General features: G+C 42.4%; 1 protein-coding gene across 1 annotated transcript in view; it reads left to right on the forward strand.

The window, feature by feature from the left end:
- The window catches only part of CHN1 (chimerin 1), a 94,853-nt gene extending 76,193 nt beyond the window's left edge, over positions 1 to 18,660 (forward strand). The window contains exons 9-14 of the mRNA XM_063400485.1: positions 2,860 to 2,944; positions 13,294 to 13,467; positions 14,176 to 14,253; positions 15,412 to 15,549; positions 16,542 to 16,647; positions 17,735 to 18,660. Coding sequence (XP_063256555.1) covers positions 2,860 to 2,944; positions 13,294 to 13,467; positions 14,176 to 14,253; positions 15,412 to 15,549; positions 16,542 to 16,647; positions 17,735 to 17,906 — 753 coding nt within the window. The 3' untranslated portion in view covers positions 17,907 to 18,660. The remainder of the gene's footprint in view (positions 1 to 2,859; positions 2,945 to 13,293; positions 13,468 to 14,175; positions 14,254 to 15,411; positions 15,550 to 16,541; positions 16,648 to 17,734) is intronic.
- The last annotated feature ends 605 nt before the right edge of the window (positions 18,661 to 19,265 follow it).

Consider the following 19,265-nt stretch of genomic DNA (forward strand, 5'->3'; position numbering starts at 1 on the left):
TCTGGGCCTCCTGTTTAATATTGCCAGGGAATCTCCCATCTCATATAAAGGATGAAGCAAGGCAGAGCATCGTGGGACACAGGAAAACCCACCCTCACCTTTTAATCTGCTTTGAGTTTGCAATCAGAATAATGGATAAGAAGCAGTAATTTGGATGGGGCAGCGTAAAGCAGAGCAGGTCTGGGTAAATCCAGCTGATGATGTGGAAAGGCATTTCAGTATTTGGATGAAGCCTGGCTGCATGGAGGAGACAGCAGTGCTAATGCTGCTGAGTGCTTCTGAAGGGCAGAGTCAGTCCTGGGGTGAGGGGTGAGCAGCACGCGCAGCGTTGGTAGGGAAGAGGAGAGTGCACCTTGTCCTTGTTGTTTTTAGGCTGATGATGAGTTGTGAACTCTTCTGAGGAGCAGGCTGAGAGCTAGGGTGATATCAGGGGAACTGGCTGTGGGAGAATCTAGGTGAATCATAGTTACTACACACAGGAGAAACTGAGCTCATTAGAAAAGTTCATAATATTAAAAATGGAGGCAAAAGGTTGGAGTGGCAGATTTGGGATGTCATGGACCCTGCAGAAGAGTTTCTAAGGAGAATCAGGAGGAGATGGAAACATGCAGACCGTGGTGGGGAGCAAGATACCAAGAAGGAAGAATGTTCACTGCTGAAACAGCCAGCTAGAGATCAGACATCTGAGGTTTAGTGAGTATCAGCACTGGGGATAGCTCTGGAGAAGCCAAGCTGGGACTCCAGCACCTAAGGACAGCATGGGAAATGCTTCAGCAAATAGCACATTCAGTGTTTTGATGTTTGATGAATTGAAATCAGCAGCCACAGAGGCACAGGATAGGATAGTATAATTCTTTATATTTAGAAAGAACTAATAATGTGTCAGTCAGTATTTTAAGAAGCAAAACAAAATTCCCCTCCTTTGTGCAATCAGAGATACTAAAACCAAAACAAATTAAAAATATTGTGAAAAGAAATTCTTCATTGTCCAGACTTTTGAAATGTCAATTTTGTTTCAATTTTCCTTGACAGGATTTTTGAGAAGTCTTTTAAAGAAGTATGTTTCAGGGGGAATTTGACCCAAAAAAAAAAAAAAAAAAAAAAGGTGACCGAAATGATACTTTCTTTTTTTCCCTGAAAAAATTCTATTAGACCTGCAGGCATTAAAGTGCAATGCTTTACTTGAGGATATTAGAATGTTCTTATTCTCTTATTCTGGAAAGGGAACACTGCCAAAAACGTGGGTAAAAACCAGTAGGCTGAGGAAGAAATTCAAAAGGTGTGGGTACTGCAGGTGGGTAACGGAGCAAATGGTGTGAAAAATCTCTTTGTGGTGAGAGGAAAAAAGAAAATGGAGAGTACAGCTGCTGACAGTCTTGTCATCATTCGCTTTGTGGAAGTCAGCCAGAGCTGCAGGGAGAAGAGGTCTTGCAAGCACATCTCACTTTCTGGAGGTGTGTGGGATGGTGGGGACACGACAGGCAGGGCTGGGGACAGGCAGGGCTGGGGACAGGCAGCCTAGGCTCACTTTGGACCAGGCAGTCAGGGGCCTCACTTAGCACAGACATGCATGTGAATTACTTGGTGAATCCAGGAGTCACTTTCCAGACTGTCTCAGCAATCTCCCTGCTGCTCCGAGGGTACCAAAAGCCCAGAGGCTGCAGAGCCTCCTTTAGCCAGAACTGAACTGTGGTCTGAACTGCCTTGTCACTTGTGGGGGTGTCAGCTGGAACCAGCTGCCTCTTGCATCCGTGACTTGGGGGACACTGCCACCCCGGTCAGGCCACTTTGCCTTTCAGTGTTCACAGCCAGAGCTGTGTGCAGGTGTCAGGAGCAAACATTTCCAGCAGCTCCTCTCCGACCGGCCCTGCACACACGGGAGGTTACTGCCTGCTCCCATACCCGCTCAGTCACTCTGGGCTACTGAGGAACTGAGTCACTTCAGCCTAAAGCATTTTTGCTATAGTTCTCTGCAAAATTCATTTCTTTATGATCATCAGCTACTAATTTTATTTTCAGCCTGTGTGTTCTGAATAGCAGCTCAAAGCCTTTTACACTGGCAAAGGAAGTAATGATTTTTTCTGTAAAGAATCCTGTGGTTTCCTACAGCAGGAGCTTTATCAGAATAAAATCTGAAGCAGTTAATGGTGGCTGCAGGATTTGTAACAAGCATGTGAGCCAGGAATGAAAGCAGCATTGGGTTTTTTTCTTCTTTCGCTTTGAATTCTTTTCTGGTTCAGTGGATTCTTTTTTTTCATTTTGGATTTTCAATATGTAGCATTAGTCTGAAGAAAATTAATTTCCTATTGGAGCTATTCTAAACTGTAGAGTCTCCAGGCAAATTTACAGTATTTCGGTGTGGCACTGGTATTTTTGCCTGGTAGGACTCCTTCCATGTGAGGTGGAATCTTGCATCTCCCTACCCATTTCACACAGTCCCTTATGAAGGGAAGGCCATAGCAGAAGGCATTTGAAATTGAATAGTCAACTCTTGCACAGTTGCTGCAAAAGCCTTGCCTTGTGGCCAGACTCTAGCCCACACAGAGGGATGCTAAGAGTTGGGAGAGGGGCTATGCCTGCTTCTCTGACCTGGTCTTAGAGCAGACCCCCCCCCAGACCCAGTTCTGTTCCTCTGGATGGTTCAGGATGGAGGACTCAGTTTTCCACATATCTGCAAGAGTTATTAAATCTTTCTTAGTTCTTTTCTTCCTTTCCTGCCATGGTAAAGGGAAACTTCCAGAAGCTGCGTGTGATACCTTCAAAGAAGAGGAATTCTGCACTGTTTACATGCATTGATGCTGATGTCTGTGAAATGGTTGGGTCATTTTCTGTAATTTTCCTTTCTGTGCTGTCTTGCAGGTGCACACGTTCAGGGGCCCGCACTGGTGTGAATACTGTGCCAACTTCATGTGGGGCCTCATTGCTCAGGGAGTGAAATGTGCAGGTAACAGTCATGCAGTGTTCTTCTCCTGGCTCATTCCTGGTGTTGTAACTCTGATGTGCAGCCTGTTCCCTGTGACCCTGCGGGGCCAGGGGCCGGTCTGCCCCTTATTCAAAGGATGGAGGAAATGTTTCCACTCTGCTGCTGATGGTTCCAGGTACTCACTGGGGTGATGCAGAGCACCCCTCAAGCACTCACAGACAGGAGAAAAGCATCACCATTAAGAGATTTTTTTCCCCACCCTTTTAAACTGGAGGAAATAGATGCATAGATAGCTTTATTTCTTTTATACCGCTCCATGTAGGTGTGAGTAAGTCATTGGGGATCTTGATGTGTGAGGTGGGCATCAGCAATTCCACCTTGCTTCTGTGAAACAGACATTCAGGGTAATTTTATATAGAAACCAGCTGACTCCCAGTGTGCCATAGACCCTAAATCACATCTCCTACTTGCAAACTGGAAAGAAAGTAAGAAAAGGGATGATGAATAAAGGATGTCTGCTGAAATGTTACATAAACATTCAGGTGCTGGTAAAAATGTATTACACGCATGGGTATCACTGCAGGCAGTTCTGGGATAAAGCCTCTCCAAAGGAAAACAGTTTGACAGTTTTATTGATAAGGCTCTTCTGAAAGGAGAGGACAGTCGGCTTTCTTTCAAAGGCAAAGAAAAGGATTAAAGTGATCAAAATAGTTTGCTGTATTTAAAAAGTATCTTGTGACATTCTAGCAGACCATATTTATAAAAATGGTGCAGAGAGATGTTGATGTATGAAGACCTGCTTACGTTGCCCTGGAAACTGAATTTTCAAGCTAATTTAAGAAAATCTGCTCTGTCTAAAGCTTTCTGAAGTCTTGTCTCAAGCAAATAAGAAGGCTTTTTATCACAGAACTGCAAAATAATGTAATATTTAAAATAATTTCTAGCCACGTAGGATTGAAATATTTTTAAATTCTTCACGCATGACTATTTGAATGCAATATTTTGTTGTTACCATTAGACTCTGCACTGTCTAGGATGCATTAGAGAGTGAAGTTCTGTTTTAAGACATGATTATGTAAAAATGTCATTTCCTTTCTCAGTATTTTTGCTCTACTAAGAATACAGGATTGCAGCCATGTCCTCCACTTGTGAGTGAAGATTGCTAGTACTTTTTACTGCCCTTGATTTTATACAGGGTGTTCAGTGCTAGGAGAGGAAGAGGAAGCTTGATTTTGATTTTCTGATTAGCATGTTTTTGATGGCAGTTCAATCAGTAGGCGTGCCATCTTTACCCCCTGCCTTAGATTCCTCCATTTGGGCACTTGGGAGAGACGTCAAGTATTTTTCAGATCGATGTTAGGTAACTTTGATCCAGAAAAACAATAAAAAGAAATTGTATGAAGGATTGCAATGCTGCATGGCACTGTGGAATTAATTGCTTTTACAATTAAATCCAAAGTGCTTTTTATTTTGTACTGCCTTTTTTTAAACTGAAATAGAGCTGATTTTCTGGATTTATATAGATGTTCTAAATTGTGGCTTTCCAAAAGCTTCCAAAATCAGGTTTTCTTTCCTCCTTACAAGGATGGTAATAAGTACTGCATGTATCCATTCTCCTCCTTGCAGTGTAAGGAACATATGTGTATTAGATGACTTCATAGCTTCAGAAACTATAATTAGGGCTTTCTGTCTTGTGTGAGGTTTTATGTCACTGTTGGTAGCTTCCAGTAGTTTTTTGATCTTATTTGTATTTTAAAATCCCATGTTGTACAACCATGCTTGCTGAAGTGTCAGCAGGGATTTGGGGTGGGGTGAGGCTGCAGCAGTGTCTGCCCATTCCCACAGCTGAGGCTGTGCAGCCAGCAGAGCCAGAGGTTGCACAGATCCGGGCATTTCAGGGGAATATTGGAGGTGCACAGACACAGAATGAGGGCTGCACAGCCAGTGCTGAGGTAGGGGAGCTCAGGCTTGAGTGGTGTGAGTTTGGCCAAGTTTATGTGGTCTTACAGTGCTTTTTTTTTAAAAAAAAAAAAAAGGTAGTAAATTTGCTTCTGAACTGAGTCATTTTAATATGGAAACAATGAGGCACAGTAAACCAGGAGCCACTTGAGGCCATTGCTTTTCAGAGTGGGTTTGTACTCAAAAAAAAAAAAATTACAGCTTTTAGCAGGATGCGGCCCACTTGAATTCAAGTGGGGTTCAATGCCACTTCAGGGAAATCCACAGAATCTGTTTGGTGATCTGTATAATCATTTTATTGAAAATACCTATGAGCAAAACTGAATGGATCATATGTAATTTTATACTTGTTAAAGCATTTGCTTTTTATAGCAAACAGTTGAGCATCTCAAGAGGACTCTATTTGCTGTACAGAAGTAATAAGTTGAACAAATAGAAATGGATTACTGCATGGGCTACTGTCAACCATTTTAAATCCTGTTCTGTGCAGAAGCACAAAAACATGCAAAAAGAGAAGTGTAGGACAGTCCAAGACCAGACAGCAAAGATAAATGTCTCCCATTTCAGAAAGGAGGAAGAGCCAGTGGAAAAAACAGAGCTTATTTCTGATGGCTGATAGTTTATGTTGCACAAAGTAAGCCAATCCTTTAAAAAATGATCAGCCAGAACTAAACATTCATAAGACTACACATGCCATAGCAACCAGCAATGATGCCTTAGCAAATTCAGCTGCAGTCGTGCTTTGTTTTAGTCCAGCATGGCTGAATGTGTCTGTCTGCCAAAAGACTCGAGTGTGTTCAGGATCTTGTCAGGTGCAGTCCTGTATTACTGGTTCCTGGAAGGGGAATTCCCCCTAACTTATCCTTGTTCAGGTTTTATGGTAGACAAAGAAGGAGAACCATGTCTTTTCCTTCCTTAAAGATGAGAGGTAAACATAGGCACCACATTGGACACCTGATGGATGGTTGTTGGTTGAAATGAGATATTGGATGTTATCTGGACTGCAAAGGTTTGGGAATTAATACAAACCACTGAACATGGGAAGAATTTCATTGTCTTCCAAAATTTGAACTTGAGGTGATGTCTGGGATTTGGATCCTGTAAGAAATTAATTGGTGGTTGCAGTATGTAGTCTCACTTCTGCTGAAGGTATCTTGCAAAACAGAAATAGTTTGTTTTTCTGTAAATTTCATTCTCTCAAATTTGGTCTTTATTTCATCAGCATCTTTAAAGACAGATTTAATTCCTTAGAGAGAATCCTTATAATAAGTATCTGCCCTACTGCCTCAGAGAGTCATACTTCCAACTTTTCCATCCAAGCTACAGGCCCTTAAATTTTTTGTGAGATGAAGGCACCTCTATGTACAAGGAATCTGTCTTTTCTGAAGACATGCTCCACCTCTAGCCTGCTTTCCTCCAGGCTTCTGCCATAAGTAGAAATGACTGAAGAAGTATTTGAAATTATAATGCTACCACTTTGTGTAAACACTGAAGGTCAGTCGAAGGTAATGAAGACTTGAGATTTTACCCCAGATGAAAATCCAATGCATGAACTTAGAAAAATGTATTCTTAGTTCATTCCTCCTATGTGAAGCTCTCCTTTGTTCACAGAGCTCATCCCACTGCCCAGAATGTGTTCAGAAGAGAAACTATAACAATATTCAAAGAAAATTTGCAGATGTGCAGCAGGGAGTTCTTTTTATGAATGATACAAATGCGTAACGAGAACACACAAGAACAGTGTGTTCTCAGAGACAGAGCATTGCTGGTACTGCTCGTGTTCTACCCAAGGGGACTGGTGGACTTGCAGATTAGTAGATTTGTCAGGCTGCCACATGTACCCAGCCCATCAGAGCTCTCCAAGTCCTTCCTCTGTACCCTTTGGCTTGTTCTTGATGAATAAGCAGTTTAATCAGAAGGTTTTTGTTATTTTAACAAAGCATTGTTACATATTACATGGTTACAAAGCATTAATTAGCTTATCTTAAAGATAATTTTTGATATATCTATTTCCCTGGATGCTTTTGGTGGTATTTTGGGCTGCTCCTAGTAACACCAGGAAGCACGACCCTCTGAGACTGTACACAAAGCACCATTTCTGCAGCCTTAATAGTTTTGCTCCAAACTATCTCTGCCTGCTACACATGTAGCGTTTCGTATCTTTGCTTTCCTTGGAGCAGGTAACTTTTCTCTGAAGAACTGATAGAAATTAACTTGGAGCTGAGCTATCAGCGTGCAGATAACCAGCTGCCACTGAGAGCCCGAGCAATATTGCTGCCAGCCCTGACCACAGTAAGATCTAGGAGTTCATCTAAAAGAGTTAAAGTACAGCCTCAAAGCAAGATTGTTTTGTGAATTACTCTTTAAGTGTTTAATTTCCCCGTTTCATCCATTTCCTTCTCCAGCAAATTGAAAGATGTACAGCTGCCCCTTTTCCTTGTTTGTTTTGCCTTGCTATGAAATCCTTTGTGTTGGACAGCCCTGTGTTGCTCCATTGGTGTGTAAGGATGAAGGAGAGCACAAAGGAGCCTGTCCATCCTCAGGCATTGATTGTGCAGGCAGAGTGCTCATGCTTTCTGTGCCTGGAAAAACAGCTGATGCTCTTGTGACTGAAGTCAGCAAAGGGAAAGGCAAGGTGTTCTCATCACGTTGCCCACACTCGAGGTATTTTGCGTGGCTCAGTCATGAAGAGCTTCCCTTCTGCCCACACTTGTGCCTTAAAAACACATTCAAGCTCCTTCTGAGATGAGCACCCAGACTGTGCTGGTTGTAGAATGCTGGGCACAGACAGTCAGCCCAGTAAAGGCCCAAAGAGCAGAGCAAAGCTGCAGAGGGCAGGGCTGTGGGAAGGGGACTGGACAACAGCCCTGCCCAGCACAGCGGGTGCTGGTGCTGTTGGAGACGTGTGCTGCCTGACAAGCTCTTCCACCTGGTCGGGATCTGGTGGCGTTGCTGCAAGGAACGGGCTCTGGAATTTTGAAATGCTAATCAGACAGCAGAGCCCTGCTTCAGAGCTGTTCCCGAGGGAAAGCTATTCTGGAGCTATGTATTCTTGAAACTGTAAGTCCTGAAAGCAGCTTTATCTCCAAGCCCACACAGACCTGGAAGCCTTGAGCAAGCCAGTGGCCCAGCCAGGGAGCTGGAGGAGGCAGGCACATGTCGTGGCAGGAAGCCTGGGGAGTTCTTGAACAAACTGACTCTAATCTTTCAAAACTTCCATAAAATGAAACCACTGTCACTGAGCGTTTTGGAGACACAAACGTAAGTATTCTTTTGCTTTTAGATAAGGGAATATTGACTGGTACAATGGACTTTTTTTCATTTCAGCAGCCCTGATTTTTCAGTAGCATTAGGTAATTTTGTTGCCAAGTAACTAGCTGCCCTCTTGAAATTCCTGTTTTAAAATAATGCATTTTAAGTAGTGCATGATACAGTGGTGTGGATGTAAGCAGATTTTAGGGAGTATACTCATATGTTTGGAAGCAATTTTTGCTGTGGGGCTGCTTAGTGAAGTGGCTTAAGGCTCTGGTGGGACCAGGGTTGCTTCCAGATGTGCATTGCAGATGAACACACAGCACATTTTGAGGCACTGTAGCAGCTCCAGTGTAGCCACCCAAGCTGCAGCCACACAGCTGAGGAGGAGGAAGAGGGCAGACCTTCACAGCACCCCGCTGGATTGTGTGTGGAAGCACAGAGTACAGCACATGGGGCCACTGGGGCTGCTTCCTTCGCTTGCCTGTTGGAACACGCTGCATCCAACGAAACAGAAAACATTGCTCCCTCTGCTACAGAAAGAGCGTTAAATTTTATAGAAAAGGTACAAGCTCATAAGTGATGTGTGAGAGCAAATGCCTTTCTAGCCTATTCACCCTTGCAAGAAGGAACAACACCGATGTGCCTGTGTAAAGCCCTCTGTCTTCCTGTGTCAGCTCAGGTGTGAGGGTGTTGCCCTGTCTGTGCTGCAATGGCCCAGCCCAAGGCAACACTCGCTGCCAGCACCGCAGCTCCACGCTTCCCACCCGCCTACACTTACCACAAACCTCAGAAGAGTCTTTCAAGACTTCTTGCAGATAATGTAAATCTACCCTTTAGCTCTTAAAGCTGCTCTCAGAGTGATAGAATGAATCAATTTTGGGGGGATAATTCGGACACATAATTAGAGTGATGTATGTAGCACATGGTGTTGTTCTGATGGAGCATGAGCAGCAGTCATGTTAGCCAGTAAATCATAAACCAAAGGAAATCTAAAACTGACTGAAGTCAAATCAACAGTATAACAAAAAACGACAGCTAAGTATATTTTAGTCTCTGCAAATATTTATAATGTGTGCTCGTGGGGCTGTAGTAACGTACATCTATCTTTTGGCTCTGCTCATGCATTTAATATGAACATGTTATTTGTTCTCTTAGCCCAGTGGACTAACATCAGTATTAGCTGTTTCTATAAAGTTTCCAAGGCTTGGTTGGAATTGTCAGGCTGGTTTTAAATTTATTGCTTCTCATAGAAGTAATGTCACAGCCCATCTGAACTCCTAGATCAATAAGCTGTTAAAGCCAGGGCAGCTTATCACCGACTTTCAAACCTGTCGTCTAAAATTACTTTCTGCGCACCCTCCTTAAATTTCCAAACTTCCTATAAACTCCTGAATTTATGACTGCATTGGTTTTGGTCCATGTGGTGTATTTGAAAGGTGGCCACAGTTTGATAGCACTGTAAAAGGAATAGTAAGAGTGACTTACAATTCTACTTCTAAGAAATCATCTCTGTGAGGTGAAACTGATTAACTGAAGTCAGCAGAAGTTTTACTATTGGCCTGCGAAAGCTCAAGACTACATCTTTTACATCTGTCCCATATTATTCTAGGATTTATCAGCAGATACAGTGTTTTAGGGGGATTTCTCTGAAGCTCCTCACCAGCCAGCAGGTTCTGTAAGAAATTTGTAAGGCTCCTGGTTCCCTTAGATCCAGAGTAAAGCTGCTATTCTGGATTTATTTTGACATTATGAAAAGTAAAGAGACCCTCAGTTTGAAATTAAATTAATCCCCTTGGTCTCAATGAACCCAGACAAATTATGAAGCTCATGTGCAAACAAGGCGAGCAGTCCTAAGACTTCACCCCACAGCAGCATGTGGGGAGATTCAGGACTTGGCTTTCCTCTTCCTTCCTACTTGATGGTAAAATAATGGCTTTTGAAGCTTTCAAAGGATCTGCAATGAGAACAGAGGACTTTCATATTTTTTTATTTATTAGTATTCAGTTTGCAGTACAATATGTGTCCTTTAGTACTAAAAAGTAAGTTGAGTATAGTTAAGTACAAAACTGGGACATTGCCAGTGCTCTGTAGAGAGGAGGACTGACCTCCTGCCATGGTGCTTTTTACCTTGGTGGAGTTAGCAAGACATCATCCTTAGTTATCAACTGAACCAGACATGAGTGAAGTGACTGAGACATGGATGTTCTGCCTTTTATGAGGGATTGTCAGCTGGGGTTACAGGCCCACTTGGTTCAGGAAGCACAGCACCGGTGAGTTTCAGGTTCTTCATTGGAAAAAAATACCGTTTTCTGATGCAAAATCACTGAAATCACCTTAGTATATTTACTGATATGAAATAAAGTAAGATGGTTTCCTGTGCTTACACAAGAGGCAAGCAGCCTGAGTTACTACAAGGACACCACTCAGCCCAGTAATACTGAACATAAGGCTCACACATTTTCTAAACATTAGGTATCTGAAATATTTCCACGTTTTAAATGTTTCTCTGGAGTGTTTATAAGCCCTTATGCAGTGAGTTGCTACATAAAATCTAATCAAAGGCAAAGGAAGAACAAAAGAGACAGGAGAAAAGTTGACTTCTGCATTTGTAATTATTATTCTGAGATTAATGAGGTCAAATTCAAAGCCTGTCTGACTCTATGGGATTAGCAATAACACAATTACCGTCAGAAGCAAGGTTTTCACAATAAAAAAATCTCTGTAAATTGAGATATTAATGAATTGAAACTTTGTTGTATATAAATATCATGAAGATAATTTCAGTCAAAGCACTAATTGGTTTAAGTCAAGTGTAAGATACTTGGGAGTATGTGGTTTTTTCTATTTTTTGTGTATTTCATTCTTAATGATTCTTGGGTTTCCAGAAACATGACTCTGAGCTATATTGCTCTCTGTGTGAAGCAGCTAATTTGCACTCACAGAGTCTTTCAGGAGTTCTCATGAGTGAGGTGCTGCCATTCCAGCATTGTAGACATAATTTTTGATAGACAGGTATTTCATGCTTGTCAGAAGAGGTGCTTCTTGAGGCAGTTTTAGGAATTGTATGTACAATAATTATATTTATATTTGTAAATACTATTATTGCAATGTTAAGGTTTATTCCTAAATAAAGGAAGTCAAGATTTAAGATTTCCTATGTGCTCTCAATTTGTTTCCCTTGTGTGTGTGTTAAGATTTTTCCTCTAATTATTTGACTATTTATTATTTTTACTTCTCAATTTTGTCTTTATTTTGAAAGCAGACTGCTTCAATAGCACCTATTCAGTATTGTGTCTCCTTGTTTTTGAAAGTGCCGGTCTTGGTAATGACACTATTCAAACCTTACACCAAAGAAGAGTAATTTTACCTGTGCATTTGCACAAACCTTTGTTGATTTGGTTCTACAAGATGTGGAGGAGGCAAGAACAGCTTCTCCTTGCCGTGTTACAGCTTCAGCAGTGATTCACTGAAGGGCTCAGGTCACACGTTTCTGTGAATGTGGGTTCCCTATTTAAAGCAGAGAGTCCTGATTTTTCAAAGTTCAGGCAAAATGTGGCACAGGGCACAGGTATTTAAAGCATGGGAGGTGCTCCCCTTGCCTGTGCTGGCTGGCAGGTTCAGAGTTTCTTTGTTCTGTGCCCAAAACCTACAGGTAGGGAGATGCTGGGTATGGGGTCACCTTGGGGTCTTGGAGCACTTGGCTAAATGTGGGATTTAAGTAAATGCTCAGGTGAAAGCAAGGCTGCCACTGTTCCTCTGTGCCAGGAACGAGATGCCTTTGCCCACACTGAGGAGTGACCACAGCTCTTCTCCCCAGGGGAGGGGCAGCAGGGGGGTGTGCCCTGCCTGGGGTCCCGCAGCTACTGGGGAGAGCCCTGGGCAGGCAGCCCAGGCTGGCCCTGGGCACCGCGCCTGGCTGTGCCCACGGCGGGCTCACAGCACAGAATCACATCCAGGAGGGAAACTCAGCACCACAGCTCCCTGCCCGTGCTCCTCACGAGCAAGGGAGTCACTCCTGCACAGAAATACCTCACAAGAATTCTAATCAGCCATTTCATCTGGATCAGGATCTGTGCAAGTTGTGATGGATTGAAGGTGACATGCCAAACTTTAATTGTAAGTGACAAATCTGGTTGCTTTCTAGGCCTTTTTAAGTAAACAAAGTGCTTTTAGCAGCAGACTGCAGCTGACTTAGTGGAAATTAAATTTAGCCATGAATTCTGGGGTTTACTGTTTCAGAAAGAGCTAAGTCAAATAACTTGGAGCTTTCATTAAAGTACAAGTATTGGCAAAATCAGGAACAAAATACAAAGGGATTCTCAGTAGATAGATACCCAGTCCTGCAGTGAGAAGAAAGTTCAGATTTTTATCAGGGCATTGATCCTCCAAGCTCCTACATCTCTTAATCCTGTGACAGTGCAGGGCACTGTGGCTGGCAGCGCAGTGAGGTGCAGACGCTTGCAGGAGTCCCTGTGCCTTCCACGTGCACAGCAGAGCGTGGCAGCCGCCCTCCCTGGGGTGTGGTGGGCTCTGCTGCTTCCTGACAAGCACCTGGGAGTCTGCGAGGCAGAACAGGAGAGGTGGCACTGAAAGCAGAGTCCCAGGGGCAGTGCCAGGGGTCAGCTCCCCTCCAGGCAGGGCAGGGCTGCCACCCCCAGCCAGAGCCCTGAAGTGGCTCAGGGTTTGGCACTGCCTCGCCAGCTCACTGCAGAGGGGTTGTAGCCTGTTTGTAACCCAGACCCTACCTTCATCTCCCCCAGGAGATGTCTAAAGTGCCAGATCCAGGACTACATTGAAGATGGAGGTGTTAGGAAATCCCCAGTAACCTGGGAGAAAAGTCTTTATTGTGACAGCAGTGTATGTAATAGTGGTGGGGAACAGAATTGACCCCGAGCTCCTGATTTGAAAAGACATAGGGAAAGCTTGTCACTCTGTGTTAGACCTTCTAGAAAAAGAAAAAATATCTTGGGTAAGAAATCCTTCCCATTTCAGGGCTGTCCCTGCCTCAGGTATTTGATGGTAAAGGTCCCTGAAGAGAAGTTACTGTTGTGAGCTGAGGTCAGATCCTGCCGAGCCATTTGTACTCCACAGTACTGATCTCAGAATACATTTTCAGCAAACACCAGCCTAATCATGTTTTCATTTTTCCCCCTCAGATTGTGGTTTAAATGTGCACAAGCAATGTTCCAAGATGGTCCCAAATGACTGCAAACCAGACCTGAAGCATGTCAAAAAGGTGTACAGCTGTGACCTTACCACACTAGTAAAAGCACACTTCACCAAGAGACCAATGGTGGTAGATATGTGCATTAGGGAAATTGAATCTAGAGGTAAGGCATCCTTAATGGACTTTTGTTGCTTTACTGATAATCCATTTAGATTGATCTGGGTCATCTGGGTTTCTGCTGAATGTATGATTGCTCAAAACAGATTTGCACAAGACATTTTATGACTGCCAATTACCCTGCACAGCTAATATTATACTGTGCATTATTTCATGGTTCATACCACTTATAATTTTTATAGATTCTGCTAAAAATTGCTTAATGGGCAGTTACTGCTTTGTAGTTACATGTTAGTGTCTATCTTTCCAATAATATATTTATTTTAAAAATGAAGTGAACATGGCAAAACAAAGGGGGTTAATATTAAGATGTTCACTCTTGCTAGTTCCCCTAGCCCACACTGAGTATCGTTTTCTAGCATTAGGGTATTTGTTTTCATTCTAAAATAATGACTGATCATCAAGTATGTTAATCTGAGTTATTTTTAAATGAGTTGTAATTGGTTTAATATGTTCCTTCAGCCCTGAAGTCACTTGTGTAAATACAGTTCAGTGCTGATAGAACAAGGCATTTACTGCAATGGTCAGGGTTAAAAACCCAGGATAAGGTTTCATTCTGGAAGAAAAACCTGATAAGGCTTATAAAGCATGTCTTCTTTTTCTTCCTTAAATGAAAAACCTGCCAAGGGAAGAACCAAGAAGGCAACTGTAAAAATATGGACTAATTTTAATCTTGTTAAAATGTTCATTGCAGGTCTTAATTCTGAAGGACTGTACAGAGTCTCAGGATTTAGTGATCTTATTGAAGATGTCAAAATGGCATTTGACAGAGGTACAGTCTTTCCTGCATGCTGGAACTTGGTGCTGATGTATAAAATATACAGAGTTTTTGTGCAGAGCCTCTGTCTCATGCTCCACTGCACCGGTGGTCTGAAGGAGTCCGACGGCCGTGCTGGCAGGAGGGGAGACGCCCCATCAGAAAAGCATATCAGCTTCACTTTGGCCTTTATTACAAAAATCTGCTTTTCTCCTTCCATCAGTATCTGTGCTCCAGTAGCCATGTGTGTAGGAAAGGACAAAGCTTTGTGAACTACTGCCCTAGTTTGCAAGTCAAACTGCGCTCGGAGGGGTGGGGGAGGGATAGAGGGAAAGTGGTGAAGTGTCTTAAGAGAGCTGTGCAACTTAAATCCATCTTTCTGGATGAAAGCTCCAAAATAATAAGATGAATGCAATAGTGCAAACAAAGTTTGAATCATTGCAAACTAAAAGAAGGTCACTGAGAACAAACTCTTCTCTCTGAGAAAAGACAGTGGGAAAATGAAAGGCTTTCCAGCTGCAGTCCCTCTATCCCAGTAGAAATCAAGGCCAGAATCCATGCTGGAAACTCTCTTTCCTGTTTGTGTGGAGAACTGGACTGATTCAGGCAACATCTGCAGTGTTAGCAGGGTGGGGATGTGCTGGAGAAGCCAACTTCTGGATCTGTGTCCGCTGCAGTTTGGAGTAGGTAGTATGTTGTAGTTAAATGGTGAACACATGTTTTTCCTATAAAACAGGGGGGCTATGGACAAAGCTGGTTTTCTGCCTTTTGCTTTTTTCACAGACTCCCTGATTTCTCATTCAGTGCTGATGAATGTGTTGTTTTGCAATGCAGTGTGTTCAGAAATAGCTAAACGTCCACACCTTAATACAACACAGATACTGCAAGATCAGGCAGGCAGGTTTTGAAAAAAAAGCCAAACTGTATTTTTTAGTAATTATTTGAAACAAAGAAAAGATATGTTCCTTTATAAAATGCTTAAGGTTTTGACCCTGAAACCATGAACGTCACAGTCTGGTAACTGTTTTACTTACAAAAGCCAAAATCTGTAGTTGTTTCCTTTTCAATAATGTTTGCTTAAGCAAGTTATTATTTTTCTTTTGAATGCTGCTCTACATCTGTTTACTTTTCCCATGTTTCCAAGGCTTTAATATCACTACCTTCTCCACACAGATGGGGAAAAAGCTGATATTTCTGTGAATATGTATGAAGATATCAATATTATCACTGGTGCACTTAAACTGTACTTCAGGGATTTGCCAATTCCACTCATCACGTATGATGCCTACCCAAAGTTTATAGAGTCTGCAAGTAAGTATAACACAGTTTGTGTCTGCTTTTCATTCTTAGCCTTTTCTCCTTTTTGTGCAGGACTGTCCTATTCATTTTATAGCTGTCCCATCAGCTCTTACACTGCATGCCCAATTTAGTAAGAATTGCAGGACTAAACATGCAGGGCACATTGTGGCCTGACCACATGATGCTCCATGAGCATGGTTACATTTTCCTTTGCCTTTGTCACCAGGAATGTTTCCTTTTCAGCACACATGGATTACATCACGTATGTATCTTTCATGAATCCTGGGTATTTGACAGTGATCATTTAAAGTCTGTTGGGCTTATGGTGCCAGAAAGAAGGTAATTTATGGAAATGTTTGGAAATAAGATGTCATTTGTTTCTGGAGCTGTCCATTAGGAATGCTTTCACAAGCTGATAACCACTCATCCCAAAGCCACCTTTGGGTGGGTCTACAAGCACAGCAGTAAGCCCAGCTGACACATCTCTCCCAAAATCCTGGCTGCCTGAAGCATTTCTGTGATATGTTCACACCAGCCACACCTGGAAAGGTGTGAGGTAGCCGTGGGTAGAAAACAAGGACTGCATGCTGGCCTTACAGCTCCTTTGGAGAAGGCTTTTTCCAAGTCCTGTGGAGGCAGCCAAAGGCACTGATGGCAAAGTTCCCAGTACCTTCTGCTCCCTTAGAGTTGCACCTGTAGATTATTTGTGCAAAACCACTCCAGCCAGCAAGGATTGCCAGAGGATTTTTTTTAGTAGGCTGTAGGGAATCTTTCAGTGGAGTGCAGTTTGCTTTGGGGAGTTTTCTCTGTCCAAAACCAGTCACATCCTTATGGTTCTCTGAGCACCTCTTTGGACAGACAAAGAGTAAGTCTCCATGAGTAATGCAGCAATCCCGTAATCCAGAGCTGTGAGAGCCAATCTCCTGTGCAGGCCACCAGTTGTTGCCTGTGTGTGTGTGAATTGTGGCTGTCCGTGTGGTGGCAGCTGAACATCTGTGTTTCAGAAACCACGGATCCGGATGAACAGCTGGAAATTCTCCACGAGGCGCTGAAGCTGCTGCCGCCTGCACACTGTGAAACACTGCGGTATCTCATGGCACATCTGAAGAGGTGGGTGGAAAAGCTGCAAAGAACTCTGAGCCACACTCATTTTTAGCAAAAGTCCATGTTTGCACCTGCAGAAAAGTGTGGTCAAGGCCCACCAAATCCTGGAGAGGGGCTGTGGCAGGAGTGGTACTGTGCACAACAGCAAAACTCAGACACAGGGGATTATCCCTTGCAGAGCAAAACCGAGGTGGCATGTGGGGGTGTCCATTTGAGTTTCTCAAGTAACATGAACTTACTGTCAATATGTAAGAATCATTCACTTTCCTTAGGAAAACTACTTTATTTTAAGCTCTTTTCTGCCTTTTTTCATTTTGTAGTTCTTCTACAAGGAGAAGACTTGTGTTGACTCTGCTGAGTGCCTCAGGCAAAATTCAGTTAGAGTTTCTGCCTGATTTGTCCCTTTATTTCAATGACATTTCTAAAACGGACAAAGGGATGAGAGAGATAGGAACAAAAAGTCCACCTTACAGCTTGTGAAGTGTGAAGTTAATTTTTCCTTATCGTGTTCAAGATTAGCTGTTGCTGCTCTACCTAGCAAGTTAATTTTGCCCATCATATTTCTGGTATAGGTGAATGATAAGGTAGAAAGGTGACAAAATTCACTATTTTTAAACTTCTGTTTAATGCTTTGCTAAAACGAGTTGTGCTGCTCAACAGGCCATTGTTTTGCTGCTGAATTCCAGTAATCAAACACAGCTCCTTTATTTGGAATACTTACAAACTGAAGACACAGCTACTTGGTAGCATCAGTCTGACGTGTTTTCAAATAAAAACTAAGGCAGAAAAGGAAAAACGGAATAAAAGCCTTGAGTTTGTAGTTTTTGTATAGCAAAGGACTTGCTCATGCAGTGCAAGTGGGCACAGTCTGTGTGCCCTGAGGAGGACAGACACTGACTCACCACAAACCCACACAGCATTTGCTTTCCCTCACTCCCGTGTTTCACCTGACACTCCCCTGTGTGACCTGCTGGGAACAGTGGCCTCTCTTTGGGGAAAGGCACACATTTTTGTCCAGTTTCCCTGATTTCCAAGCATATGCAGGCATGGTCTGGCACAGAAGGAATGTGAGAATCACTGGGTTTTTTTACAGAGTAACGCTCCATGAGAAGGAGAACCTGATGAGTGCAGAAAACCTGGGCATAGTTTTCGGACCAACTCTGATGAGAGCGCCGGAGCTGGATGCGATGGCCGCGCTGAACGACATCCGCTATCAGAGACTTGTGGTGGAGATGCTTATAAAAAATGAAGACATTTTATTTTGAATATTTTTGGGGTTTTGTAATAAAAAAGGAAGCAACAGTGTTCTATGGATGAAGGAATATTTTAAAGTAATTTAATGGCTCTTGTCACTGAATTCCATATTTGCTAGAGCTTTCGATGTATTCAGGATAAAAATGAAGGAACTCTTTGTCGTTTCTGTAGTGCCATTCAGCTGATGTTGAAAAAGGTTAACACATACTTTCCAGTACTAGTAATCCTGGGTGTTTATCATGTTAAAATAAAAAACAAAATGCCTAAAGCTATTGCATGATTTGCTCCCTGTTCTCCCTGTTCTGGTGAGACTCATTCCATGAAGAAAACAACTGAACTGGTGCAGCATCTTTGTTCTGGATAGTTTGTGATTGTAATTCAGCATGTTTCTCCGTGTAAACCTGTTGTGAATTTGCTTTTTTGTTCTATGTAATTGGTTTCTGATACTAAAAAGAAGGCAGACTTATGTGAAATGGAGCCTCTGGCCATTTATTGACATTTCATATTCTTCTCTTCCACTTTTGGGGCTGATTTCTTCTTGGGTTTCTTTCCATTTTTCATCATATAGTAATTTGTTTTTAACAGAAACAAAATTGTACTTTAAATGTTACTTTAAGTAATTCTTCATGATGTTTATGGTGGTTGCAGTGAAATCTGCAATACTGAACAGTGTTCCTTTATTATTATTGCTATTTCAATTGTAATTTTGTATTTTTATCTGGCATGCATATATTAATTTATTAAATTTTGCTTTTAGAACTCTAACATTACGCTCTTTATTTTTACTTACTGAACTTATTTCAAAAATACTGATTGTTTTATTTCTTACATCGGCACTTTAATGCCAAACAACCTCTGACTTAAAGAAATGAGTTAGAGTTTTACCAGTTTTGACATGACTATTCTAAGTATTTTGGATCCTGACACTTTGCTAAGGTTCCCACAAATTCCAGTCTACTTTGAAAACTCCTTTCTTCTTTGTCCAAAATGCCTCTCAAGAAGGCTTCGGAACTCTTTAACAAAAAAAAAGTATTGTCAAGCCATCTGCTACTTCATAAAATATACCAATTGTTATAATTGCCTATCTGTGAACTGGAATGGCAGTTTGCAGTTACACAACTGTAGCTGCCCACAGTAGATGGATACACAACCAAATTTCAAATGCAGACACATCCCAGAACATTCCTCTTGCACTTCAAATGTTCAGCTCTGGTGCAAGCGCTTCAGTCTGCCCTGCAAACACCACCTGGAGCAGGAGGAGAACAAGGAGAGTAATCAATCCCCTGGTGATCAGAAGCAGTTGTGCTGTCGGCACAGCTGACAACACTAAGGTGCCTCACTGCATCCCACCCTGCCTTGCATGCCTGGAG

The sequence above is a fragment of the Prinia subflava genome, chromosome 6, assembly GCF_021018805.1.
Source record: "Prinia subflava isolate CZ2003 ecotype Zambia chromosome 6, Cam_Psub_1.2, whole genome shotgun sequence".
In the NCBI taxonomy this organism is placed as follows: Eukaryota; Metazoa; Chordata; class Aves; order Passeriformes; family Cisticolidae; genus Prinia; species Prinia subflava.